The 27928-nt window shown below is 37.9% G+C and overlaps 1 protein-coding gene and 1 long non-coding RNA gene across 2 annotated transcripts in view; both read right to left on the bottom strand.

The window, feature by feature from the left end:
* CPO (carboxypeptidase O) lies at positions 1-27138 on the bottom strand. Its single transcript, XM_059395471.1, has 9 exons — positions 27071-27138; positions 13698-13797; positions 11631-11732; positions 10587-10691; positions 9870-9980; positions 8326-8416; positions 7010-7212; positions 1232-1316; positions 1-369 (listed from the first exon to the last, which is right to left on the bottom strand). Exons 1-9 carry the CDS (start codon positions 27136-27138, stop codon positions 107-109), a joined length of 1128 nt encoding a protein of 375 aa, XP_059251454.1. The 3' UTR covers positions 1-106.
* The window catches only part of LOC132012847 (uncharacterized), a 30566-nt gene continuing 29727 nt past the window's right edge, over positions 27090-27928 (bottom strand). The window contains exon 3 of the long non-coding RNA XR_009402778.1: positions 27090-27173. This is a non-coding gene — a long non-coding RNA (uncharacterized LOC132012847). The remainder of the gene's footprint in view (positions 27174-27928) is intronic.

Raw genomic sequence — 27928 nt, 5'->3', positions numbered from 1 at the left:
TTGAAATGGAAAATATACTTGAATTATCTGATTTCTCTCTAACTTCAGACAAACACCTTTCCTACATTCTCATGACTGGGGCTGAGCAGGCCTGGGTAGGATACACTCAGAAAACAGACATGAAGAAGACCAGCAGGCCCAGCACCATAGCAGTCGATGTCATCTTTACAGCACTGTTTGAGTCCCAATATTTCTCATAGACATCATCCAGGACCGAGAGCACAGCCTCCATGGTCTCCTCGCAGGTGGCCTGTATCTGAGATGCTGGCAGAATAAATCCGTATGTGCCATTGTCCCTCAGCTCAAACGTGTATGAGAAGGGGATCCCAATGTCCCGAGCCCAGTCTCTTGAAGACCCTGATGTGGTATCTACAACCAAAAGCATGAAGGTAGAGGTAGAAATTGTACTGGGAAAGGACAAGTTTCTATGGCTATTTCAGGGAATAAAGTTCTAATGCAAGAACATGAGTAAATTTTTTCATATGAAGGATTCATGGGTAGCTGTCTTCTCCCTCTCATTAATTAGAAGCCCCACAGGGCAGGAATTATATCTCATTTAGACTCTCTGTCTCCCCTCACCACCTCCCTGAGTATCTAGCGTTATGTTTGGCACATAGCAGAAGTTTGGTTAAAGTTTCCTGCTGAATCAAAGACTAGACAACCTAGTTTTACAAGGCAAGTGAACGGACATATAAGGGAACAGAAGGAAAATGAGCAACAGGGAAAATATTATGCAAATATTATCCAGGTGGTCCTCAGGTGGATGGAGGAGGTGGTGGCTGTGGATGGGGATGGCTGTGCACTATCCTTTTAACTCAATTCTTTTCTGTGTTAGATCCTTTCTCCAGGCCCCACCTGCTTTGCTTTCTCAGCCTGATGGGTCCTCTGAGAACTGAATCAACTGACCAAGGGTCGCTGGAAAACGTCCTTCCTGTTAACTCCCGTGCCTTCTCACTTGCCAGCTCTTTTTAACTGAAGCCAGAGGGAGTTCTGGTCTGAGCCAGGGTATTAATTTTTTCTTTTAGCTCACACCTTATCCCTAGAGAGCATAATTCTGGACTTATACAGACTCCCTTTTATCCTTGGTCATTTTGATTTGTATAACTTCCTGTTGACCCCAGGGACTCTTCCGTCCCTCTCCAGCCCACTCTACTCCCCAAAGTCCACTGGCTTCTTTTGTGCCTTAGATACTATTGAAGAGGGAAAAAAAAAAAAAAAAAAACCTACTTACATAAAATATCTGCACTCGATCCAACTCTATAATTGGTTCCATGCTTTTTTTTCAATGCATTTGCTGCCTTCTGTCCAACTTGGATCTGTAGGTGGGAAATGCAGAGACAGATATCTGGTGTTAAAAATAAATCCAACAATCCAGAGGGTTGGGTATTTTGTCCAAATCCATCTCCGGAGTTCCAGACCATCTTTCTAACTTCCCATTGGACCTCTATACCTAGATAGCCTTCTGGTACTTTAAACTCAACAAGCTCACACCCAATTTCATCATTCCCCCACTAATAAAGCTATTCTGATTTCCAATTTCTGACTTATCGTGCTCCTCCAAACACACGTAAAATCCTGCAGTCACCTTTGAATCTCCTTCTTTCAAATGGTTACCAAGTTGTATTATCCTATTTTAGTCTCATTACCTCTGAAATGAACTATTGCCATCTTCGAGTAAGTTTCCCTTCCTCTCACCAATCCTTATCCCAATCGATCTCTGGATTCCAGGGGAACTTGGGTGGAGTAGAACTATGATCATGATCCTGCTGAAAAGCCTTATTCTTAATTGCCCACTGAATTAATCCCAAGCCTCTCAGTTTCACATTCACAGACCCTTTACGATATGGCCTTAACCTACCTTTCCAACACCATATTCTTTATATCCTACCCTAGATGATAGTCACACTCAAGTTTTCCCATGGTTCCCCAGACATGCCCCTTTCCTCAGACTCTGACCTTTTCTCCAGATATTCCCTCTACCTGGCATACCTTACCTCTTTTCCCTGCATGTTGAAATTCTATCCAACCTCAAAAGAATTTTTCCAATGCAGACTCTTCCATGGGGCCTTTCCTCATCACCTCAACTAAATCCCCTCTCTCCCTGCTCCTTCCACCTTGGCCCTTTGTTCATACTTCTAACTCCCTTCTTATTTTTCCTTATAGGTATTTAATACTTATCTCTTATAGGCTTCTAGAATTTCAGAGCCGGAAGCTACACCCTTCCCTAATCTACCACCATGTCACCTGACTACACTGGAAATTTCTCAGAACTGAATGATTTCTAATGTCTCAGCCTTGCTCTCTGAAAACCTTTTCCTGAGATCAGAGCCACTAACAAGGAGAGATCCAAGTGTATTGCTGTGTTTATTAACCTTCTGATAAATTTTTTCATATATCCTTTCAACAGTCTTTCAATAGTCTCCTCTAAATATTCCCAACCCAGACTCTCTATTACTTCCCCTTCAATTTTACACAACCACCACCAAAGCCTCCTTGACCACTTCCTGCCTGGACTGTGATCCATCTTTGCTTTCTCCACACCTAGGGCAGTCTGACTGCTTTTACAGGTGCATCAGCTCCCCTGACTTCTGACTAGTGATGAGTCCAACTTTAAAGCTTCTTGGTCCTGCATTGTCCTGCATCACCCTGCATTGTCCAGCTGAATCTTGGGGTATAGCAGAGTGGTGCTTGGGCAGAGTAGGGATAGGTATGATGAAGTTCAAAAAGAAGAGTAGAAAAGGGTATAAGTGATGGTAGGTCATATACAGTAGCTGTGAGCAGTATCCTTAGGGCACTTGGGACTTTCTGAGTGTGGCAGAGATGAAAGAAAAAACACTCAACTGAACATATTTTCAAGAGCTTTGCCTCCTCTTTACTCACTATTGAGAATTCTGTCATGGGCCATTCGCCTTCCTTCTCTCCTCCTGAAAAAGGGGTTCTAAGTCTGGCTTAGTTCCTGGGCTCATGTGGTCCAGAATGACGTCATGGGTAGGAAGGGCTTGAGGAGTGCATGAAATCAAGCTGGCTTGAGTCTTTTACACTGCAAAAAGGTATACGAGCTGTTTGTAGATAGAAGAGAAAATGATGGTAAGAAGGAGAAGAGAATCAGAAAGAAGATATCTGGAGAGAGAAATTCTGCAAAGGAGATAAAAATGAAGAGTGAAGAGAAAAGATCAGGGGTAGTTGCTATCCATGAGCAAAATGAAGAGTGTGAGGCGGGGAGGGGCAAAGAGTTGCTAGGATTTACCAGCTACACTTCCTTTTGAAGTTCTTTCAAAGTCTGGTAGAGACATGAATTGCTTTTAATTATTTTTAATTCCCATATGTTTCTCAATTTCTCTTAATGAAACTCCATGCTAGCTGGTCCATGTGGGACCTTAACTTTTACTTGGGTTATAGGCACCAGCTCCAGCCTGCAATTTCCTTCCAAATGGCTCTTGCATTTTTTTTCTCTTCTGCAGTTTAGCCCAGAACTGGGCTGAACTTTCTTTCTTTTCTTTCTTCTGATTGCCAGCCTTTACTTATTTTATCCTATGTAATTCCTTTCCCTCACATCCTGTTGGATGGGAAACATTCTTCTAGGTTCCTCTTCTTTATTGTTATAAGAAATTTTGATTTTTTTCAGTGATTCCATTAGCAATTACTACAGGGAAGTTGATAGGAGTAGGAAGTATCAGGTATATAAGAAGTATACAGTTGTGACCATAGCTTGTAGACTCGGTCCTTTCCAAGAAGACGAAACAAAATCCAGAGACTCTGACTTCTATCCATAAGGGTGGACCTCCCGATTATTCTTCCCTCTCCTTTTGACACTATACCATAGGGCCATCGAAAGCCAATTTCTCTGTTGCCCTTCTTCTCAGCCCAAAGGAATGTTAGTCAAAATAATAAAAACCCTTTGTCAGTAGTACATAATTTACATTTCTCAAGACCTTGAGCCTCCTGAATAACTCCCAGAGAGTTTCCTATAGGCATATATTCACAGGGAGGCACACAAAAAGGTTGATGAGGACCCTGGCATGTGTGTAGGAGGAAGGAGCTTGGGATAGGATCGAGAAGTTGATAGGGGAAGAGTTCAAATGGAAAGAATGTCAACATTTAAAACATTAGGAATTTTATAGCTATTCTAATTTCCAGAGCAATTTAGAACAGGGCTATATATAGTTATGTTTCCCTTACATAGTGATTGCCAAGTTGTCTATCATGCGGTATACTATTTATCATGATTTCTACAAATTTTTGGTTTTGTAAATATATAAAGATTAATTACTAGTCTCTGGTAGTTGTAAATAATACCAAAAATGGAGATCTCCTTCAACAGTTGGCTTGATTCTGTGTCTTTTGTGCACTCTATCAAAGCTTACTCATAAGAACCTACAACCACTGTTAGCTAGCTTCAGTGAGATTGACACAAGGTGGCAAAATTTTCACACTGTCTTTTTTATTGAAAAGTCTTGGAGATGAATGTTTATGCTAACTCTTCAGCACCTCAGACTGTAAGAAATGCAGAACTGAAGTACCCTTTCTCAATTCAATGTGCCCATTTCTGCATACGATTCTAAAGGTTTCTCATTAATTTCCACCTTTTGAGTTACCTTCCAGTCGTGGCAATGTTAGTACCACAGGTCTCTCCTGCCCTTTTGCCTCCTTTAGTTGTGGTCAGAGTACTGTAAGCAGAAAACCAATGGCACAAGACTCTCTCATATTTGAATACAAACTTTGCAAAATGGTCATATAGTATCTGTTTTCCTGAGCCAAGAAGAGAACAGAATTTAAAAAATAATAATACCAGGGGTTACAGGCTGCTTTTTTCTGTTGGTGGAAGGCCTGGCCCATTAAAGATCTACAATGGCTTGTCTATGGTGGTTCATTTGTATTTGTCACAGATCCCTTTGACCAGAAGGTAGGACATCTATAATACCATAGGAACAGGGAAATAAAACAGGTTCTGGGCTTTTCAACTCAAATTTCTGTTTCTGCAGTTTCTTTTAATGAGGAAATTTCTAGAGCTCAGGAATAGGAGGAAATAGAACATAGTGATCTGGTCATCAAAGTTGATAGGTGCTCCAAGAAGTAGTATGCCCTTTCTGAGCAGAGAGGCAGTATGAGGAGACTGAATGAATGTAGCCTCTGGAGTTGAAGACATGAGTTCCAACCTGGGCTCTAACAATCACTCTCTATTGTTAACTCAAGGTCTCAATGTTCACATCTCCAAAGTGAGCTTATTGTATTGTCATCGGGTCAGATGAGATAATGGTCCTAAAATCCCTTTATAAATTGCAAAGAGCTAAGCAAATGTTAGTTCTTGCCACACCTTGCAAAAAGGTCACATAGTACAAGTGTCTGAAAACACTGCAAGAAAGATTTTGGGGTACTACTGGAGGTACTTGATTGTTGGGAGATGGGGTCCCTTCAGCAAAGACAGATACCGGTTTTTCTTTTTGTGCCCAGACATGTGTTCTCCAGGTCATGTTCCAGCAGGAGAAGGACAGGACAGGTAAGAGAATCGGAAAGTCCACAAGCCTCTATCTCCTCAAGAACAGAGTGAGCTTAGCCTCCATCCATCCCAACATTTGTTAGTAACGAGGGGCTTGTTCTAAATAATAAAAAAGATGAGCAGAGAATAACAAGTGTTGATGAGCAAGTGGGGGAAATTGGAATGCTTGTGCGTTGTTAGTCAGAATAAAAAATGGTGAAGCCACTATAGAAAACATTATGATTCTCCCTCCAAAAATTAAAAACAGAACTGTCCTATGATCCATCAATTCTACTTCTGGTTATATCCTCCCAAATTTGAAAGTGGGATCTCAAAGAGATCTTTGTATACCTGTGTTCTTAGAAGCATTATCTGCAGTAGCTCACAGGTGGAAACAATTCAAATACACATGGACAGACGAATGGATAAAGAAAATGTGAGACATACATATGATGAAATATTATTAAGACATAAAAAGGAAGGGAATTCTGATATATAATACAACATGAATGAACCTTGAGGACATTATGCTAAATGAAAGAATCCAGTCACAAAAAGATAGATACTGTATGTTTCCATTTGTACGAGGCATAAAACTCACAGAAAGTGAAAGTAGAATGGTGGTCTACAGAAGCAACAGGGACCGAGAGTTGCTTTTAGTGGGTATTGAGTGTCCACTGTGCAAGATGAAACAGTTTTGGAGATTAGTTGCACAATAATGTGAACGTACGTAACACTACTGAACTGTCCACTTAAAAATGGTGAAGATGATAAAATTTAGGTTATGCAAATTTTGCAGTAATTAAACATAGGAAAAATACTGTTTTTAAAAAGATAACAAATATTCCAACAATTCTAAATTTACCCTTTCTTTGATTTGTGTCTGCTGTCCATAAGTGCAAGAAAGGGCAAAGAGACCAGTCCTTTTCAGCAACTGTGCCCGGTGCTCACGTAAGCACAGCTTCAGAGGACCCGGATGTAACAAAATGCACTTTCCCTGCCGGGGCTTGGGCTTTGCTGGCACTTCCCCTTACACATATCCCTAAGCAAATACTAGAAGCAGAGTTTAGAAGAAAATAAAGCATTGTGTTTAGCAGAGAAGAGAGCAGATATTATTTAGCCATGTTATTTTAGATATGCCATATTCCACTAACAGCTGGCAAGTTCTTTAAAGCACGGTTCAAAAAGCTATAATTGCTGAACGGAGCTTCAAGAGAATTTACAGAAATGAAAGCACATTCCTGCAGATTATTAACATAATCGTCTCATTTATATTATAGACGAATACCTAAGATGTCTCCCAACTTGACACTTTACGAAACAGGTAGTTAATTAATGTAGGTAAAGCAGCATTTAACCTGAAGCCTTCCCAGCAGGTGTCTGGCAAGGTGCAAAAAGCAGAAGAAAGAAAATAAGGAAGAGCAGAGAGAACAAAAGCAGGGCTGGAGCCAAAATCTTGAAAATGGAAACCAGGGAAAGGAAAGCCAGGGTCCCACGGAGGCTTTTGTAAAGCCTCTGGTGCTATGGTCTTACCAGCTCTTCATGGTTACTGGACTTATTTTTAGTGTAGCCATAAGGTGTGAGAATGAGCTGCCCGTAAGAGTGCATGGTCAGGAAACACACAATGCTCTCCTTCTTGCTCTCTACAAAGCTGGAAACAGCCTTAGTCTCTGGTTCCGATACTGGTCCTGTCCCACAGAATGTTAAATCGTGGCAGTCTTTCGAGGCACCGATACCTGAAATACACGGAGAACCAGAAAGAAGTGAACATGATACCTAGTTTAGAACGGACTGAGGGCAAGGAGTCACCCTTGCTCAGAGCAACCTGTGCATGGAACTGGGGCTTGCCTCGGCTTGTCTAAGTTAGTTCTGGCTAAATTGGTGAACGGGGATAGTCATTCAAGGACCAGCTCGGACAGGCAGGGGGGCTGACATTCAGATGTAGAGACGACCTCCATGCTTCCGTGGCTCACAGAGGAAGATGCAGAATGAAATGGTGTTTTCAGTAATCTTTTCCTACTGAAATAGATGTTTGGAAATCAGTTCTTGGGTTCCGAGGTCAGGCTAAATCTCTCTCACTGTCCTACTGGCTTCTGTGTCATTCGAGCTATTTTGCAAGGACACAGTAGTCTGTTCTAAGTGATGATAATAAGGACTGCCAGCTGAGCACCGTACACCCCCTGGGCACCTGGGCACAGTGGTTAGCCCATCCTCTGTGGCAACTCATCAAATTCCCACAACTACCTACTGATTGGATGCTAGGACTACGGCCCACATTTTAAATAAGAGAAACCTAAAGCAGAAAGATGAAGCAATTTTTCCAAGACCACACAGCCGCCAAGTCTGAATTTTTACCCTTACCATCTGGTTTTTAATCAGATTGCTCTTAACCATTTCTACTTCCTTATTTGCTTCTGATCCACAGGGCATGTTAAGATTCAGAAACAAGAACATGCCTTAAGGAGAAGGAAATGTTTGCTTTATTTACTCCTGCCTCTGCTATAAAAATAATCTGCAAGGATAATTCTCTGGTTTTTTTTCTTTTCTTTATGAAAATTCATATATTTAAAAATAAAGTGATAGATTTCAAACATATTCCCTTTGACCTAGGTCTTCTTTGCCCTTGTTTAGCCAATTCCACTTGAAAAGGGTCCTGCACTTGAGTGTTGCTGTTTCTTACTGCATAGATAATGTCATCCCTTCGGGTGAAAATGCTGGTCAGGAAGTCCAGAGAGCTGTGCAAAAGTAGGTGTTTATTTTTGAAAATTATATCTCTAGTAATTCATCTCTGTCCTAGCTTCTCTTCCCCATTTCTTGCTCATCAAGTCATCAACTAAATGTGTACTTACTACACCAGGCCACATTGAAATTTCGATTGAGATCTGTCCCAAAACATGTGCCGTTATTATGGGATGAACGGGATTTCCTCCAAAGCCGGTCCTGCAACAGAGGAACATAGAAATGATGCTGTTCTAGGGTCTTATAAATCACAGTGTTGGTGATAAGTGGATGGCCCTGGAACATAAAAAAAAAATAGTCCATAGGATTGTCTGGGAAAACTTGCCTTTCACATAACAAAGCTCGTGCGTATATTTTTTAGTCTCACAGATGGACCAGCAACACCAAAACAGGAACATCTGTCCAACCCCAGTGTACCTACATGTACACCATTGAACTGGAGGGAGTATGGCCTTTTCCTCATGAGCAGATTAGCAGTGCATGGTGGACGTGATCTGCTTAATCAGGGAAAGCTTCAGAGAGTCATTTTTTATGTCCAAGTGATATAGGATGAAAGGTAAATAGCTTGGCAGATGGAAAGAGACCGTTCCAGGTGTATCAGTGATGGCCTCTGCACATCTCTGGAAGCAGAAGACTGATGAGTGGAGATGAGCATAAGGACAAGTTTCTCCAGACAAGCTTGGAGGGAAGAATTTGATTCACACCCGAGCCAAAAGGCTGCTGCAGGAGAAGGGTTCCCAGGAACCACTTTTGGGAGAGCAAAAAGGAAAAGGGAGGAATGGATACTCTCTAGAACCAGGGGTTCTTGTTTGTGAAGTGATCTGTTTTCAAGACACTTTTAAAGAGGAAATTTTTTCTTTTTTTTTTTTTTTAAGATTTGTTTGTTTGTTTGTTTGTTTGTTTGAGAGATAGAGAGAAAGAGAGCAAGCATTAGTAGGGGAGGGGGCAGGAGAGGGAGAACCAGGCAGTCCATATTTTAACAAGCCCCCCCACCAGGTGATTCTGATGCAAAATAAAGCTTGAGAACCACTACCATAACAAATTGGACAGCTGAGAAGCAGGCAAGCCTCTGAGCAGGGAGCCAGATGCACAGGGCTCTATCCCAGGACCTTGGGATCATGACCTGAGCCAAAGGTAGATCCTTAAACCACTGAGCCACCCAGGTAAACCAAGAGACAGTTTCCTATTAACTAAAAAACTTCAGAGATGTTTCCCCCCCTGTATAAATGATCACAGTGGAAAATGAAAGTTGGGTTGGAATTTATACACCATTTGTGCCCCTCGTGCTTCAAAACTGGTGGCTACAGGGTAGTATATGAATTTCATACCAATCTGAGAGGCAGTCCACAAACTTGAAGGAGGTGGACTTGGAGAAAAGTTAAGGCTGGCTGCAAAACTGGGAATATGTCAAAAACAAACAAACATAAAAACATGTGCTGGATTTCAACTCTAGCAGGGCCTCCACTTTCTCCATCCTAAACTTGATGTAGATTTTTGGCTTAACAATACTGAGTTAATTTTTAATCCAGATGGGGTTTCTTTCTTTACTTGGCCACAAACATTTCTGTTTCTACAGTGACTAAGGTCAGAAAAATGAACCGGAGTCAAGATCTAGTTCATGGACTCATCCTACAACCACACTTGATGTACTCACAGTTGTCCAAGTATAGACATAACCATCGATGTTAAGAACGGGAAGCACATAAAAGTCCAGGTTTCTAAGGAGTCTTCCTATCCGTGGGTTGTCTTTATAGTTTTGTAGAATCTGGAAATTTAAGAGAGAAACATTTGAAATGCTCCTGGGAGAGGTCTTTTTTCAATTTTCTAATAATTTCAAGGTAATTATAAGAGGTGATTGCACACAGAACATTTATCTTCTTGCCCTCCAATCCTGCCTCAGCTGTCCAAAATGCAAATTCCGGTTCTTCTCCCCCCAAACCCCCACCGCCCCGATTCACTGGGTCTAATGTGGTGGGTGAGGTGAAGCCCCAGAATTTGCATTTCTAACAAGTTCCCTGTTATGGCAATGCTATTGGTCTAGGAACCACACTTTGAGAACTGCTCTTTGTGGGTTTCTTTCTGTTGTGGTTTCTGAAAAAACTAACATAAAAAGTATCTTATAAGATATAGCTAATACGTAACAATTCACTGAGCTAGGTATTTTCCACATGCTGAGTCTCTTCATCTACAGGACAGACCCTCTAAAGAGGCCATTCCAAGCTCCTTCTGCAGGTGAAAAACTAGGGGTCTTGGAGTTAGAAAATTTGCTCAAGACTCTCTGAAAAACACAGACCGTGCTTTCTAAATAGCTAAGATTTGACAGGTATTTTGTTGGGCAGTTAACCATTATAAGAAACCTAAGGACACTTACTTCTTTCACAAACCATTGGCAAAAAGCTGGGGCAATCCATTCCCTGGCATGAATTCCACAGTCCATCCAAATGATCTTCTTGTGGTTAGCGGACGGTTGGCTGATCTGGAGGAGACATCCATGCTCTATTACCAAATAACTGCTTATAATCATAAACTTTAAATCTTTAAGCAGTTTTCAGTTTTTTTTATTCCCCTACAGGTCCTTTCTTCCTCCACTCTGTGATTCCCAGAATGAGGCAGGGATGGTGGGAGACACACCCTTCACTATCCACTCCTGGTCAGCCCAATCTTTCCTTTCTCCCTGTGCCATTCTTGTGCAGCAGTTCAGCTCCCTCCAGGGAGAAAGATCCACTCCTCTTTCAACCTGGCAAGTATGGATTCTCTTTGATGGGTAAAAGGTCGTGAACACTTCCAAGTTTGTCACAGTCACATCTGTTTTGAATGTAAATGACCTGGACTCCAGACATTCATTGAAAGCCAATGGAAGCTGGGCTGATGAAGGCTCTACCTATTTATCAGTGAGAAATTTACAAATTGGGATAAAGACAAGACTGGATCCATCATATTCAAGGAGATTTTTCCTTAGAGTCTGATCCATTTTCCTAATCCAGTCAGCATATTTCCTTATCTACCTTTTACCTCCATTCCCTCTTATGATTACCCTTTTTATAAGTATGTGTATTTGATTATATATCTACCTTTATTGCTTCCTTATTATATACCAGTTCTACTCTTCCTGATGATATACCGATTCTACTCTTTAAAATGTGCCTGTAGGCAGAGGATGTTTAGATATCTCTTTTGGCTGGCTCAGCTCTGAGTTTGATGGCCTACTGAAAATTAGGTAGGTAGGCACCCCATGCTTAACATATTAGGCAATCATTCACTCAGCTCCTGGGTTAATTCAATTTCAGAGCCAATAGTTGTAGTTCTAGATAACTCTCAAATTTGGGAACGTGTTTTGTAAATTAACATGTCCACAATAAGTGGGAAGAGGGGAGTGAACTAAGTAATTAAGGGAATTCCCAGCCTTCTCACTCACCTTTAAATAATACATGGGCCGGATCTCATAGGTCATTCCTAGGAAATGTTGTGTCACCACTCCACTGTACTTCTCAGTTATCTGGACCATCCACTGATAGATCTGAAAGAGCCAGGAAGGACTGTGGCTATCAATAAGAAAATAGTTTGCTTGCCTCTAATTAAGATAACTGCTTCTCTCATTAAGACACTGAACTCTGGACTATTTGCTCTGCATTGCAACTGTGTGCTAAACAAAGTACAGGACTAAACCAGTGAACTATGCTGATGGAGGCTCTACCTTCTCCCATTTTCTGTTGAACTTTACAAATAAGTTATTGAGGATTAATAGTTTCAATAATCCACTGATAACACTTCAAAAACATCATACCCTTCAAATGGCCACACACCTCTGGACTTGGACCCAATAATGGGTACCCAATCATGCCAGCAGTTTCAGGTCACACTGATTTGGGTGAATCTTTTTGGATCCCAACAGTATCCATTGCTAATGCCTATGGATCCAAGATTAGAGAAGAGTTGGATATGCCCTTCATAGAGCATGCCAATAGAAGTTTCTAAATCAATCCCAAATTAGTCATTTTGATTCATTTGAGGAGACCTGAATTGCTGTTGAATTAATTAAAAGTCTTACACCATGCTTGGAAAGGAAGAGTCTTATACCTTCACCTGGAAGTCTATAATGTGGGGTTCTGTAATGACGAACAGACTGAGGGAATTCGCAAACATAAGATAGTCATCAACACATGACAGGATAGTCCCACGCTCAGTTTCTGTGTAGTTGAAATAGCTATACAGTAAGTTATGGTAAATAACCATAATTGACTTGAGATAATAAATATTCTATTTAAAAATTATAGTATCTCAATTGGCATTCATCTTAACAGATTAAGCATATTAATATAACAGGAATAATATGTCAGTGGAGTATTTTTGATTCAGTTCTGTCAAAGGAGGAGAACGAAAACTTCTCACAGGGGTGTTGTACATGCTTCGTGATGGGCTGACTCAGATGAAGGTGTCAAAAGCCCTGGGAAAGCTACAAACAGCAGGACAACAGTAGCAATTATTTATCTGCTGTTTAATCAGAAGTAGTGTAGTGTATTCTATTTACAGTCACAGAAAAGCTGCAAGATCAGTACTGACTTCCTGTTTCACAGGTGAGGAAACCAAAGACCAAAGAGGTAAGTGTCTTGGTCAAGGTCACAGGGCAAGTGGTCAAGCCAGGTGTGATCTATCTCCCATACGGGAACTTAAGCTTTCCATGGGCCTTCCTGGATCTTGTTCAAATTTTTAGAATCTTTAGCACTTGGGGGTGATAGCTACAAAAGAATGTGTCAATTCATTCTTTCATTCTTTAAAAAAATTATGGAAAATGATAATATACTCCCAAATGCTGAGAGAATAAACGGTAAACCTATTTGGAAAGCAGCTTGAACATTTATATAAAAATTTAGACGTGCTTAACCTTTAACCCAAAGATTCTATGTTTAGAAATTTATACTTCAAAAAAAGCTTTGCATGAAGTCACATGCATACTTCACAAATATACATGTATATTTTTTTTACAATATCCAGTTTCAACAATAACCAAATTCATCTTAGTAACAATATGAGTATTTCTTTAAGAGAAATTTTCCCCCTTTAAGAACTACTGCCTGCTTCCTTTGTACCCTCCAAGAAATACCACATTTTCAGGTAAATGGGATTGACTCACAGGGCTTCTCCATTCCATGTCCCACAGCCATATACACGTCGGCCTTGCCCTGCTTAAACTGGCTAACAAGCTGACAAACAAGAGTAAGGGTTAATTTTAGTCCATGTTCACAGGAGCAAAACTGGCTAGGCGGTTCTTTTCCTTTAATTTCTATTTATTTACCTTTTTATTTCATATGAAAGGATTTATATCTTCAGCCAAAAGATGATTTTCTGCCATCCCTTGAACTCAGTGCACAGGCAAATCTCTACCTCATATTTTGAGATTCTCCAACCTCATCCCTATGAACCATCCCTCACCCATCCTAAAGTAGGCTGTGGCCACCACCAAACTCCATGTGTCCTTGCGCACCTCTTCCATGGGGTGATATTTGGTATAGGAATAGGTGTCCAGGCTCCTCCATGGCCTCACTGTCTCTTCCAAAACCCCTCGTCTGGTTTGTGCTAGGGATCTGCAGAAGAAAGTCAGACTCAAATCAGTGAAGAAACTAGAATACAATGAGGATTGGAAAGCTGATGAAAAGGTGGTAGAAAGCACTGTGAACAGGCTTTGGAGGAGAAAAGCCAGTGTTAAGAATCTTCTCATTGTGACTTACTGACTGTGAGAACTGGGGCAATAATTGTTTCGCTCCAAATGGTAGTTTCTTCATCAATAGAGTGAGGTGAGGACAGCCATTCCAATCTTGCAGGGAAGCTGGGTAATTCAGTAAGATGTTGTAGATAAACATACTTTTAAATTTGTAAAAGAAATAATAGCTAAGACTTATTGAACTGAAATGTGTTACAAGACACTCACACAATTTAAATCTCATTTACTTCTCTTGAAAACTCTGAGATAGGTACTCCTACTATGTCCATTACAGAGATGAAGAAATCGAGTCACAGGGAAAATGTTATTGGGGTTGACAATAACTGACAATAATGGACAACCTGATTGAAGAGCCTGCAATATTTTTAAAATTAATTTAAAAACATTATTGAAGTATGAATATATATAACATTGTATGTTAAACAATGTTATATCAGTTACAGATATACAATACAGATTCAACAATGCTATGCATTTTTTAGTGCTCATGATGACAAGTGTACTTTCAATTCCTTTTATCTATTTTACACATCTCCCCTTTCACCATTCAAATGGACCACTTTGTTCTTTGTAATTAAGTCTGTTTTTGTGTTTGTCTCTTTTTTTTCTTTGCTCATTTGGTTTATTTCTTAAATTCTGTATGAGTGAAATCTCATGGTATTTATCTTTCTCTGTCTGATCTATTTCACTTTACATTATACCCTCTAAGTCCATTCATGTTGTTGCAAATTGCAAGATCCCATTCTTTATTGTGGCCGAGTAATATACTGTATGAATATATAGAGAGAGAAAATATAGAGAGAGAGAATATTCTTCTACTGTTACTATCCCACACCATGGTCAAACATTTGTTAGATTCAATGAGCTGACATTGACAGACACATCTTTATTTCCCAAGGTCCAAACTTTACATTAGGGCTCACTCTTGGTGTTGCACATTCTATGGATTTAAACAAATGTGTAATGATATTTATCTACCATCGTAGTATCATAGAGCACAGTTTCACTGTCCTAAAAATCCTGTATGCTCTTCCTATTTATCCTTGCGTCCTCCCAATCACTGGCAACCAATGAAAATTTTTTTTCTCCATTGTTTTTGCCCTTTCCAGAATGTCAAGTAGCTGAAATCATACAGTATGTAGCCTTTCAGACTGGCTTCTTTTCTTAGTAACATGCATTTAACTTCTCTCCATGCCTTTTCAGGGCTTAATAGCTCATTTCTTTTTAGAGTTGTATATTTCATTATCTGGAAGTACCACAATTTACTTATCCTTTCATTCACTAAAGGGCATCTTTCTTAATTGCTTAATTGCCAATTATAAATAAAGATACTACAAACATCTGTGCGCAGGGCTTTGTGTGGGTATAAGTTGCCAGCCAGTTCATTTGGGCAAGGACCAAGAAACCTGACTACTGGATCATGGGGTAAAAGTATGTTTAGTTTTATAAGAAACTACCTTCCAAGAAACTGTCTTCCCAAGTGGCTGGACCATTCTGTATCCCCACCAGCAATGTATGAGAGTTCCTGTTGCTCCACTTCCTTACCAGAATTTGGTGTTGTCACTGTTTTGGATTTGGGCCATTTAATAGGGTATAGTGGTGTCTCGTTTTCGCTTGCAGTTCCCTAATAACATATGATGTTGAACATCTTTTTGTAGGCATACTTGCCATTGGCATATCTTTGTTGGTGTGGTATACGTTCTGGCAGTTTGCCCATTTTTGACTAAAGTTGTTTATTTTCCTACTATTGAATTGTAAGAGTTCTTTGTTTATTTGAAACAACAGTCCTCCATCAGATGCATCTTTTGCAAGTATTTTCTCCCAGCTTTTGGCTTGTCTTCTCATTCTTTTGACATCATCTTCTGCAGAGCAGAAGTTTTTAATTTTAATGAAATCCAAGCTATTAATTATTCCTTTTGTGGATTGCATTTGTGGTGTTATATTTAAAAATCATTGCCATATCCAAAATCATCTAGGTTTTCTTCTATATTATCATTTTATTTTCATTGTTCCAAAATTCATTTGTTTATGCACCCCACTCAGTTCTCCATGCAATATGTGGCATTTTTAATGCCCACACTATAAGGCTAACCTATCTCCCTTCTCTCCTCCCCTCCAAAACTCTCAGTTTGTTTCTGAGTCCACAGTGTCTCATGATTTGTCTCCCTCTCCAATTTCCCCAACTCACTTCTCCTCTCCAACTCACAGTCCATGTTATTCCTTACGTTCCACAAGTAAATGAAACCATATGATAATTGACTCTCTCTGTTTGACTTATCTCACTCAGCATTATCTCTTCCAGTCCTGTCCATGTTGATACAAAAGTTGGGTATTCATCCTTTCGGATGGAGGCATAGTACTCCATTGTACATATGGACCATATCTTCTTGATCCACTCATCTGTTGAAGGGCATCTTGGTTTTTTCCACAGTTTGGCAACTGCAGCCATTGCCGCTATGAACATTGGGGTACAGATGGCACTTCTTTTCATTACATCTGTATTTACCTTTGGGGTAAATACCCAGTAGTGGAATTGTATAGTCATAGGGTAGCTCTATTTTTAGTATCTTAAGGAATCCCCACACTGTTTTCCAAAGTGGCTGCACCAACTTGCATTCCCACCAACTGTGTAGGAGGGTTCCCCTTTCTCCACATCATCTCCCAACACATGTTGTTTCCTGTCTTCTTAATTTTGGCCATTCTAACTGGCATAAGGTGGTATCTAAATGTGCTTTTGATATGAATCTCCCTGATGGCTAATGATGATGATTTTTTCATGTGTCTGTTAGCCATTTGTATGTCTTCTTTGGAGAAGTGTCTGTTCATGTCTTCTGCCCATTTTTTGACATGATTATCTATTTTGTATGTGTTGAGTTTGAGGACTTCTTTACAGATCTTGGATATCAGCCCGTTGTCTGTAGTGTTATTTTTGAATATCATCTCCCATTCTGTGGGTTGCCTCTTTGTTTTGTTCACTGTTTCCTTTGCTGTGCAGAAGTTTTTGATCTTGATGAAGTCCCAAAAGTTCATTTTTGCTTTTGTTTCCTTTGCCTTTAGAGACATTATCTTAAAAGAAGTTGCTGTGGCCAATGTCAAAGAGGTTACTGCTTATGTTCTTCTCTAGGATTTTGATAGATTCCTGGCTCACATTGAGGTCTTTTATCCATTTGGAGTCTATCTTTGTGTATGTTGTAAGAGAATGGTCAAGTTTCATTCTTCTATACATAGCTGTCTAATTTTCCCAGCACCATTAATTGAAGACACTGTCTTTTTTTCCACTATATATTTTTTCCTGCTTTGTCAAAGATTATTTGACCATAGAGTTGAGGGTCCATATCTGGGCTCTCTACTCTGTTCCACTAGTCTATGTGTCTGTTTTTGTACCAGTACCATGCTGTCTTGGTGATCACAGCTTTGGACCTGACAGATTCTCTGGAAAGTTCTACCAAACACTCAAAAAAGAAATAACACCTATTCTCCAGAAGCTGCTTCAAAAAATAGAAATAGAAGGAAAACTTCCAGACTCTTTTTATGAAGCCAGAATTACCCTGATCCCCAAACAAGGCAAAGACCTCACCAAAAAAGAGAATTTCAGACCAATATCCCTGATGAATATGAATGCTAAGATTCTCAACAAGATCCTAGATAATAGGGTCCAACAGTACATTAAAAAGATTATCCATCATGACCAGGTGGGATTTAACCATGGTATGCAAAAGAGGTTCAACATTCGCAAATCAATCAATGTGATAGAACAAATCAATAAGAGAAGAGAGAAGAATCACATGGTCCTCTCAATTGATGCAGAAAAAGCATTTAACAAGATACAGCATGCGTTCCTGATTAAAACTCTTCAAAGTATAGTGATAGAGGGAACATTCCTCAACTTCATAAAATCTATGAAAAATCCACAGTGATGATGAAAAATCCATCATCCTCAATGGGGAAAAGCTGACCACCTTCCCTTTGAGATCAGGGACACGACAAGGATGTCCACTCTCACCACTGGTATTCAATATAGTACTAGAAGTCCTAGCAACAGCAATCAGACAACAAAAAGAAATGAAATATATTCAAATTAGTAACAAAGAAGTCAAATTCACTCTCTTCACATATGACATGATACTTTACATGGAAAACCCAAAAGACTCCACCCCCAAACTACCCATATAGCAATTCAGTAATATGACAGGATACAAAATCAATGTACAGAAATCAGTTGCTTTCTTGTACACTAACAATGAAAATAAAGAAAGGGAAATTAGAGAATCGATTCCATTTACTAAAACACAAGAACCATAAGATACCTTGGAATAAACCTAACCAAAGAGGAAAAGTATCTGTACTCAAGGAACTACAGAATACTCATGAAAGAAATTGAAGAAGATACAAAAAGATGGAAGAGCATTCCATGCTGATGGATCAGAAGAATAAACATTGTTAAAATGTTTATACTGCCTAGAGCAATCTATACTTTCAATGCCATTCTGATCAAAATTCCACCGGCACTTTTCAAAGAGCTGGAACAAACAATCTTAAAATTTGTATGGAACCAGAAGAGACCCCAAATTGCTAAGGAAATGTTGGAAAAGAAAAACAAGGGGCGCCTAGGTGGCTCAGTGGGTTAAAGCCTCTGCCTTTGCCTCCGGTCATGATCCCAGGGTCCTGGGATTGAGCCCCACATTGGGCTCTCTGCTCAGCAGGGAACCTGCTTCCCTTCCTCTCTCTCTGCCTGCCTCTCTGCCCACTTGTGATCTCTGTCAGTCAAATAAATAAATAAAATCTTTAAAAAAAAAGAAAAACAAAAACAAAACAAAACTGGGGCATCACATTGCTTGGTTTTCTCCTATATTATCTTCTAGGAGTCTTTTAGTTTTGCATTTTACGTTTAGGTCTACAACCCAATTTGAGTTAATTTCTATGAAGGGTATAAGGTCTGTGTCTAGATTCACTTTTTTTTCTTTTTGTCATGTGGATGTCCAGTTGTTCCTGTATCATTTGTTAAAAATACTATTTTGCTCTATTGTGTTCTTCGTTCTTTTGTCAAAATCAATTAATTATATTCATGTGGGTCTATTTCTGGGTGTTCTTTTCTGTTCCATTGATCTATTTCTCTCTTCTTTCATCAATACCACATTGTCTTGATTACTGTAGCTTTATAATAAGTCTTGAAGTCAGGTAGTGTCAGTCCTACAACTTTGTTCTTCAATATTATGTTGGCTATTCTGAGTCATTTACCTTTCCATATATGCTTCAGAACCAGCTTGTCAATATCCACAAAATAACTTGCTAGGATTCTGATTGGGATTGCACTGAATCTATAGATCAAGTTGGGAAGAAATGACCTTTTGACCATATTGAGTCTTCCTATCTATTATATGGAACATCTCTCAATTTGTTTAGTTGATGTCTTTGATGACTTTGATGTCTTTCATTAGAGTTTTATAGCTTTTCTCATATAGATCTTGTACATATTTTCTTAGGTTTACAGCCAAGTATTTTATTTGGGGGGGGTTGATAATATAATTATTAGTTTAAAATTTCTCTTGCTCATTGCTGGTATATAGAAAAGCAATTGACTTTTGTACATTAACCTTGTATCCTACAGCCCTGCTATAATTACATATTAATTCCAGGAGGGGTATTTTTGTCATTCTTTCAGATTTGCTACATAGAGGGTCATGTCATCAGTGAACATAGACAGTTTTATTTCTTCCTTTCCAATCTGTATACCTACTATCTCAATTACTTGTCTGATGGTATTGGATTAAACCTCCCATGCAATGTTCAAAAGCAGTTTGAAGAGTGGACATCCTTCCCTTGTTTCTGGTCTTAGCAGAAAACTTTCTAATTTTTCACCATTAAGCTGCTCTTTATGATGTTGGGGAAGTTCCCTTCTCTACCTAATATACTGAGTTTTTATCACAAATGGATGTTGGTATTTGTCAAATGCTTTTGCTATATCTATTGATTCTGTATCATGTGATTTTTAAATTTTTCCCCTATTGATGTAGTGGATTCCATGGGTTGATTATCAAATATGATACCAGCTTTGCACATCTGGGATAAATTTCAGTTGGTGGTTGTGCTGTATAATTATTTTTATGTATTGTTGGATTCAATTTGCTAACATTTTGTTGTGGGTTTTTATATCTATGTTCATATGTGATATATTGGTCTGTAATTTTGTTTTGTTTTTCATATTTTTTTCTGATTTTGCTATTAGGATAATGGTAACCTCATAGAATAAGTCAGGAAATATTCCTTCTGTTTCCATCTTCTGATAGAGATTGTAGAGAATTAGTGTAATTTCTTCTTTAAGTGTTTGATAGAATTCATCAAAGACCCCATCTGGGGCTGATGCTTTCTTTTTTGGAAAGTTATTAATTATTAATACAGTTTCTTTAATAGATATAGGTCTATTCAGATTGTCTACTTATTGTTTATCTTTTGACAGTTTATTTTATTTGTTTATTTATTTATTTAGAGTGGAAGGAAGGGGGAGAGGGAGAGGGAGAGAGAAACTTAAGCAGACTCTGCACTGAGTGTGGAGATCTCACAACACTGATAGACATGAGCCCAAACAAAGAGTTGGACATTCAACTGACTATGTCACCCAGGTGCCCCAACAAACAGTTTAAAAAAACTATTCAGTTCCTCTCCTCTATATCAGATATTGTGCCAGTACTTAAGAGAACACTTTAATGAACATTATATAATTTATTCTCATTACAACGGGCGAAGTGTCATCATCCATATTTTATACATAAGAAAACTGAGGCCAAGAGCAATAAAGTAACTTGCAAATAGTCACAGAGTCAGTAAGTCACAAGCGAGGACCCTCTCTGTAAGCCACACAAATGTTTGATGAATGTTTTAGTCTCCTAGCTAAAAGTCTTTATTTAAGCAAGAAACAGGATTATATTTTCATTATGAACACATACCAGCTGATAATTCATTTACCCAACAAATATGTATGGAGTGATTACCATGCTAATAGCAGTAGGATCTGAGTCTTTGAGAAGCTGGAGTGTGAACTTCTGGATCATGATCTCTCATTGCAAAGATATATGTCAGAGATTGAATTATTTAATGTTTCAATGACTTTGTGTGTGTGTGTGTATTTACTGTTTTTTATTTTTTATTTTTTTTTAAATTTCTTTTCAGTGTTCCAGAACACTGAAACAATTCATTGTTTCACATAAACAATTCATTGTTTATGTACCACACCCAGTGCTCCATGCAATACATGCCCTCCTTAGTACACACCACCAGGCTTACCCAACCTCCCACGCCTCACCCCTCCAAAACCTTCAGATTGTTTCCAGTGTCCACAGTCCTCATGGTTCATCTCCCCCTCCAATTTCCCCCAACTCCCTTCAATGACTTTTATCTATTTTCTCATTTTTCTCCCTGAACATTTGTGGTATTATATCTGCTCTTTCCCTAAAACTTTATTTCTTTATCTGTAAAATGGGAATAAGAATACCTTCCCAAAAGTTTCTTATAAAGATTAATAAATAAATTTGATCAATTTAATAAATAAATTTAATAAATTAAATGTAATCCATGTTACAGTGAGCACAACTCTGACACCTAGTTAAGGCTTAATAAGTGTTAACACACTAGTAGTTCAAAACAAAGCAAAGCAAAATGCTATTTAGGTGCAATAGTTTCAAAAATGAAAATTGTATGGAGAATAATTTATCCACCTACCTGGTGTTGTCTTTAAACAATACCGAACCATAAAATATTTTGATAAAATTAATTAAAACTCAAGTTCCATTCATAGTTACATAACTCCAGGAACTGTATTGACTAAATTTTAATTTTTTAATCTGGTTCATTTAGCACCATATACCACAATTACCCGCTGTAACAGAATCAATTTCCCTACACAATTCTATGACTTTAAACTTGGAACTATATTTATTATTTTTAATTGTTACTAATATATATAAGAATAGCTAATATTAATAAGAATTGTTATTCTTAATGAGTTCTTTACCCTCAAAACTGTAAATGTTTTATTACACTGCTGAATGAATTTTACCTTATTTACCTTGTTCAAATGAAAATCTCATGAGATAAGATTGCCTAAATAATCAGTTAAAATAATGAAAATGAATTTTAGAAGGAGATTAAAAGAAGCAAATGTAATTAAAATTATAATAGTTGAGGAGCAATATGCTTCTCCATGTTATTCAGGGATTTGTTTCTAATACATATCATTCATTTAATTTTTTTTTCTTAAATAAGCAAGACTGCTTCGTTCAGAGTGAGCAATTCTAATATAAAATACATATACTGGTAGAAGCAATACATTGAAGCTGACTGACAAAACACATTATCATTTATAAAGAAAATATGTATAACCATTGGTGTGTTTCAATAAAAATTCAACCTACACATAAATTTTCAGAAGCACAGTTAATGTCTTTATCAAATAATCAGAAAATATATGTATTTTATGATACCAGTTAACCTTTATTGAGCACTATATACTAGGCACTGATAAAAGCATTTATATTATCATCTTATTTAACCCATTCAGCAACCCAAGAGGTTGGTACTCTTGGTACTGTATAAAAAATCAGTAATAGATAATAGCAGTAGAAAAGTAGATTTCTTTCTTACAGACCTTAAAATCCACTTAATGGACTAGAAACAAATACATGAAAAGCAAAATAATTCAGCCATTACATAATAAGGCATGAAGTCTGATAAGAAAATTGCCTGACTGACTACTAATTAAATGGTACACTAAGTATATTGACGACAAGGGATGGAGAATTCCTAACTCAAGCATAGTCAGTGATAACAACCAGTGTTGTCCTAGTAATTATGCATGCCAGCACTGTTCAAAGAACTTGATATATATACACTTATTTAACCCTGACAAAAAAACCTTATGGTAAATTATCCCAGGTTGTTGATTTGTTCTGAAGATTTTGTTACATAGGCTAAATTACGCTTTTATTATACCCTAGAGAATCAGCATAAAATATTTATTAGCCCATTTAAAAAACTGTCTGGTTTTGATTCAGACTATGAAGAAAGCAAAATAAGTATCAGCATTATAAAGAAACTAGAAAACAATTCAGCATTATAAAGAAACTAGAAAACAATTTCAGTACTTTTTCAGAAAGGAGAGAGGACAGGGTGCCTGGGTGGCTCAGTGGGTTAAGCCTCTGCCTTCAGCTCAGGTCATGATCCCAGTGACTTGCTCAGCAGGGAGCCTGCTTCCCCCACCCCCCTCTGCCTGTCTCTCTGCCTACTTTGATCTCTCTCTCTCTCTCTAATAATAAATAAAATCTTAAAAAAGAAAGGAAGGAAGGAAGGAAGGAAGGAAGGAAGGAAGGAAGGAAGGAAGGAAGAAAGGGAGAAAGAAAGAAAGAGAATTAAAAAAGAGAGAGAGAGGAGAAGAAATGAAGTAACTGAGAAGGATATCTTTTCAGCCCTCACTCAATCCATCCTCGCCCTGGCTGTCCTGCCCGTCCAGTCCAATCCAGAAATGAGATCATCAGAGAGACTTTCACGACACTTTTGGGACAGAGATGGTGACTTTCAGAGTGACCCGGTTCCATCCTTCACACAGTTCAGCAAATGTTTGGGTCTTTATTTATCTTATTTATCATAGTTTTCTACTCAATGGGGAAAGTGAGTACACACAAAGCCGGGCTGGTCCCAGTGAATTCCTGTTTCAGTAGGGTTGGTGTTCCCTGGCAATTCCATCATATAGAATGGAAGAAATTAAAGGTAACTGGACACCATCAAGAACCAACATTTGGTTTTCCCCCAGCTAATGTCTGCCAAATGTGTGAGTACCTTGTTGCCTAGGCTCCGTCAGCACTGAAAGACTAGGACAATGTAATATGCCAAAAAAAGGAAAAAGAACAAGAAGGAGGAAGGGGAGGGGGGAGGAAGAGGAGGAGAGGGCGAAGAAGGAGAAGAACTGGATGGTATCTGAGTGAAAACTTCTGTTCCTAGGAAAGTTTATCATTTTTACATGAGATTTAAACACAATACTTAAACCTCAGAAACCCAAATACTTAGTTCAAGCAATGTTGAAACCATATACTTAGAAAAGGCAATTCTTTGTTTCTAGGCAATTTCTTGGGTAATGCATAATGCATGTAGAGAGGGAGGAAAAGCTGGCTAATCCCCCAAATTATCACCAGTCTCATCTCACCAATCAAACGAAAAGATTATTGTACTGTGTGTATTCTTTTTGAATAGGAATTCATAAAATGTTTAACAAAGAAAGTGATCCTTTGGGGTACATTATTAATAAATATTGTAGATCTAAGATTGTCTAGTGGAGTTTTGATTGGAATGTATAAAAAGGCAAGAATCTAATGAATACTGAGGCAAATTTTGTATTTTCAATACTTCTTAAGGATACAGTTATATGAATATTTCATGACAGTAATGTATTTTCAAACTTTTTTTTTCCTTCTTACAAAATTAGCATACACTTATCATGGAAAATTTAGAAAGTACGGAGAGGAGAAAAACAAAAAAGAGAAGAAGGAAAAATCTTCAATAATCCCACTTTCCTGAATCCCCTGTTGATATTCTGGCATATTTCTCATCAATCTTTTATCTGTGCGTATTTTTTTCTTGAACACAGTGCAGATTATATCTATATATAGTTTTGTATTCTACTCCTTTGTTTTGCATGATATCCTACCGGAAGCATTTCCTCTAACCAATGAAAACTTTTTATGAATATTATTTTCAATGACTGTATAATATTTTGACAGTAGGTATATATTACATAACATCATTTATTTAAATATTGTCATCTATGCTGGCTCTTAAATCTATTTCCCCTTTTGGTTTTTTGCTCTTGTAAATAATTCTGGAGTTAACGACTTTTTGCATAAATCTTTGTGCTCATTTCTGGTTATTTCCTTGAGCTACATTCCAGGAAGAAGAAATAGTAGGTCAAAGGTGTGAGTATTTTCAAGGCATTTGGTTCATATTGCTAAATCCCAAGTGATTCTGCAGATTTACACTTTTATTGGGAGTGTGCAGTATATAGAAGAGTCCACCTCTCTAAATGCTCAAAATAAATATTACAAATCTTGCAATCTTTCTTAATCATAGGTTTTCTAGACTATTATTACACCATAGGTAATGAATAGAGTATCAAAATGGCAGGTAAACTATGTTTTGCATTGGTAAGAGCCATACCAGAGTGGACATTATTTTCTATTAGTAAATAATAATGATGATACAAACAGTCACTAAGGACCAGGACTAGAAGATGTAAGATGTTGTCCTCAAGTACAGTCAGAAGCTGCACTTGAGTTATCCAATGGAAGTCCTCTTAAGTCCCCCTGCCTGTGCCACATCACTTCCATAATTTAACCTGGGTTTGAAAAATATTTGTTCAAATCTTCATTAAAGAATATTCACAAAATGAAGAATGAAGGGTGCCTCAGTGGCTCAGTCATTAAGTGTCTGCCTTTGGCTCAGATGGTGATCCCAGAGTTCTGGGATGGAGCCCCGCCATCAGGCTCCCTGCACTTGCTTCTCCCTCTGCCTGTGCCACCTTGCTTGTGCTCGCTCTCTGACAAATAAATTTTTTTAAAAATCCTTAAAAAAAAAAAAAAAAGGAAAAATCACCCAACCAAGGATAACAATGACCACTTTGGTACATATTTTTTCTTTTATTATTCTATTTATTTTATTACATTTTCTACTCTGTGTCTTGCTTTTAGCATAATACATGTCTTTTCTCATGCTATTAAATTTTTTGTAATCTTTATTCTAATAGATAAATAATATTCCATTGTCATATATCACATATCAACATTTACATAACCTAATGTGGGACATTTAAGTTATTTCCAAGTATTATAATATTTATGTTATAAATAAAGCTACATCTCAGTGTATAAAACTTTTCCCATACTTTATTTTCTCAAAATAAGTTTCCAGAGGCAGGGATCAGTATGTAAGTTTCATTTAAACAATGTGTAAGTTTAAAGCAAATAATAAGAATGGACAATTTATAAACTGATAAAATGAGTAATGATCAAGACAAACACTTGAACTTTTTAGAAATCAACAAAATGCAAAGTAAACCAACTGGGTATTTTCATATGTAAACATACAATTTTTCTAGAGGGCAATTTGGCAATGTAGAGCAAGATTCTCACATTTTTCTCAGCTTCTGACCCAGGAATTCTACTTCCTGTAAATTATATTAAGAAAAAAAAAATCAAAGGTTTGCAAAAAATTTCATGTGGCTGGATACTCACCATGGCTTTTTTGTAAAAATAATATGGAGGACATTGGGAGTTGGAGGGAGAAGTGAGATGGGGGAAATCAGAAGGGGAGACAAACCATGAGAGACTATGGCTCTGAGAAACAAACTGAGGGTTTCAGAGGTGGGGGCATGGAAGGATGGGTGAGCCTGATGGTGGGAATTATGGAGGGCACGTATTGCATGGAGCACTGGGTGTGGTGCATAAACAATGAATTTTTGAAAACTAAAAATAAAATAAAATGGAAAAAAATGACAAAGTAGAAATCAACTGTAGAGTAGCAATGATGGAATGTAGCAATGATGGAATATTATTTGTGGTTGCAGTATTTATTAATGTCATAAGATAATTTCTATAACACAGTTCAACTGAAAATTTCTGGCACTAGTACTGAATACATAATTATCTATCTATCCAAAAATATTAAGAGTAACTATTTCTTGGTGAAATTTTAAACACTTTAAGCATTTTTTTAAAAAATTGGAATAGTATGATTTACCAGTTGTGAAACTATAAATGAAGAGTTTTCATTATTTTTCATTAATTATAATAATGAATATAATAATGAAAATATAATGAATATAATAAATAATTATATTTCATTAATTTTCATTATAATTTCCTTTTTTCAATCATAAAACATGACATATCTATTGGTATTTATCATATTTTGTGCTGGAAAATATTAGATTTTTATTCAAAGACTTAAAGTAATGTTGAATGATAAAACTTTATTATTCTCATCTCATGGTGGTGTGTATGTGTAGGAAGAGGGGAGAGTCCAGCTACATGGATCTAGCTTTCCATTTAGACAATCTAAGTCAAGATAATCAGCCCCTCTTCCCACTTCACACTCACCCATCATATCCCAGCCCCTCAGGAACCAGGATCCCCAAGAGGTAAAGAGTCCCAAGCAGAGGCTTCATTCTTCTGCAGAGAACTAGAAAATCCTGGACTTCTCCTGTAGGTCAATGGATCAAACATCTCTGAGAAGGCATAAATACGGAGGCTCTTACAGTCAAGATAAGGTAAGTCAGTTAATGAATGTCTCAGCAGAATTCTAAGTGAGCAGTTGTTTTATTAAATCTATCGTGTCATCAAATAGCTTTTTTCTTATATAGTGGAAAATACTACCATTTGATTTTTCATTTCTCCTTGAAAACCAAATTTATACAAGCTCTGGACTCCAGATCCAGATACAAGCTCTAGATCCAGAAAGAAGTTTCTTCCTTCCACAGGTTTCTGGGCCTAATGGGTTGTATGTTTTCCACCCTGGGTGTGTTAGGTGTGGTTATTATTTGGATTTCCACTTCTCTCTTAAAGCTGTATTTTGGATCATATACCTTCTCCTGTTCTGAAAGATCACAGCGCCAGCTTCTTAAACGAATCTAGGTCTCTCCAAATCTGAACAGTGAAAACATTTTAAATCCTTTCTCAAGTGGATTTTCTCACACAGCCCTCTCACAAAAAGGTCTATGTCAGATACCCCACCGTGTTTTCAGACAAACCCAGATATGCCTAAATCTCAAACATGACCACTAAAAAGTAAAAGCTCAAGTTAAGATCATTGCTAAAAGTCTAACTGAGCAAGGCAAGATTTAGTGCAGAGAAGTAGAGGATTTAAAGGAGTCCTTGGCATTTCGGGGCCCAGTCTGAATCCTTTGATCTATATTCATTCATTCTTTCATTTATTCATTCACTCATTCATTCTACAAA

This window comes from Mustela nigripes, chromosome 3 (assembly GCF_022355385.1).
Source record: "Mustela nigripes isolate SB6536 chromosome 3, MUSNIG.SB6536, whole genome shotgun sequence".
Lineage (NCBI taxonomy): Eukaryota > Metazoa > Chordata > Mammalia > Carnivora > Mustelidae > Mustela > Mustela nigripes.
This window is presented reverse-complemented; position numbering and strand designations above follow the sequence as displayed.

Bases quoted from the DNA above. Each gene is read 5' to 3' on its own strand.
- CPO (XM_059395471.1), bottom strand. From the start codon at position 27,138: ATGAAGCCTCTGCTTGGGACTCTTTACCTCTTGGGGATCCTGGTTCCT. The intron at 13,798-27,070 runs GTGAGTGTGAAG...TTTCTTCTGCAG, and splicing joins GAGGGGCTGGGATATGATGG to ATCCCTAGCACAAACCAGAC. The intron at 11,733-13,697 runs GTGCGCAAGGAC...TGGCTCTTTCAG, and splicing joins AATATCACCCCATGGAAGAG to ATCTATCAGTGGATGGTCCA.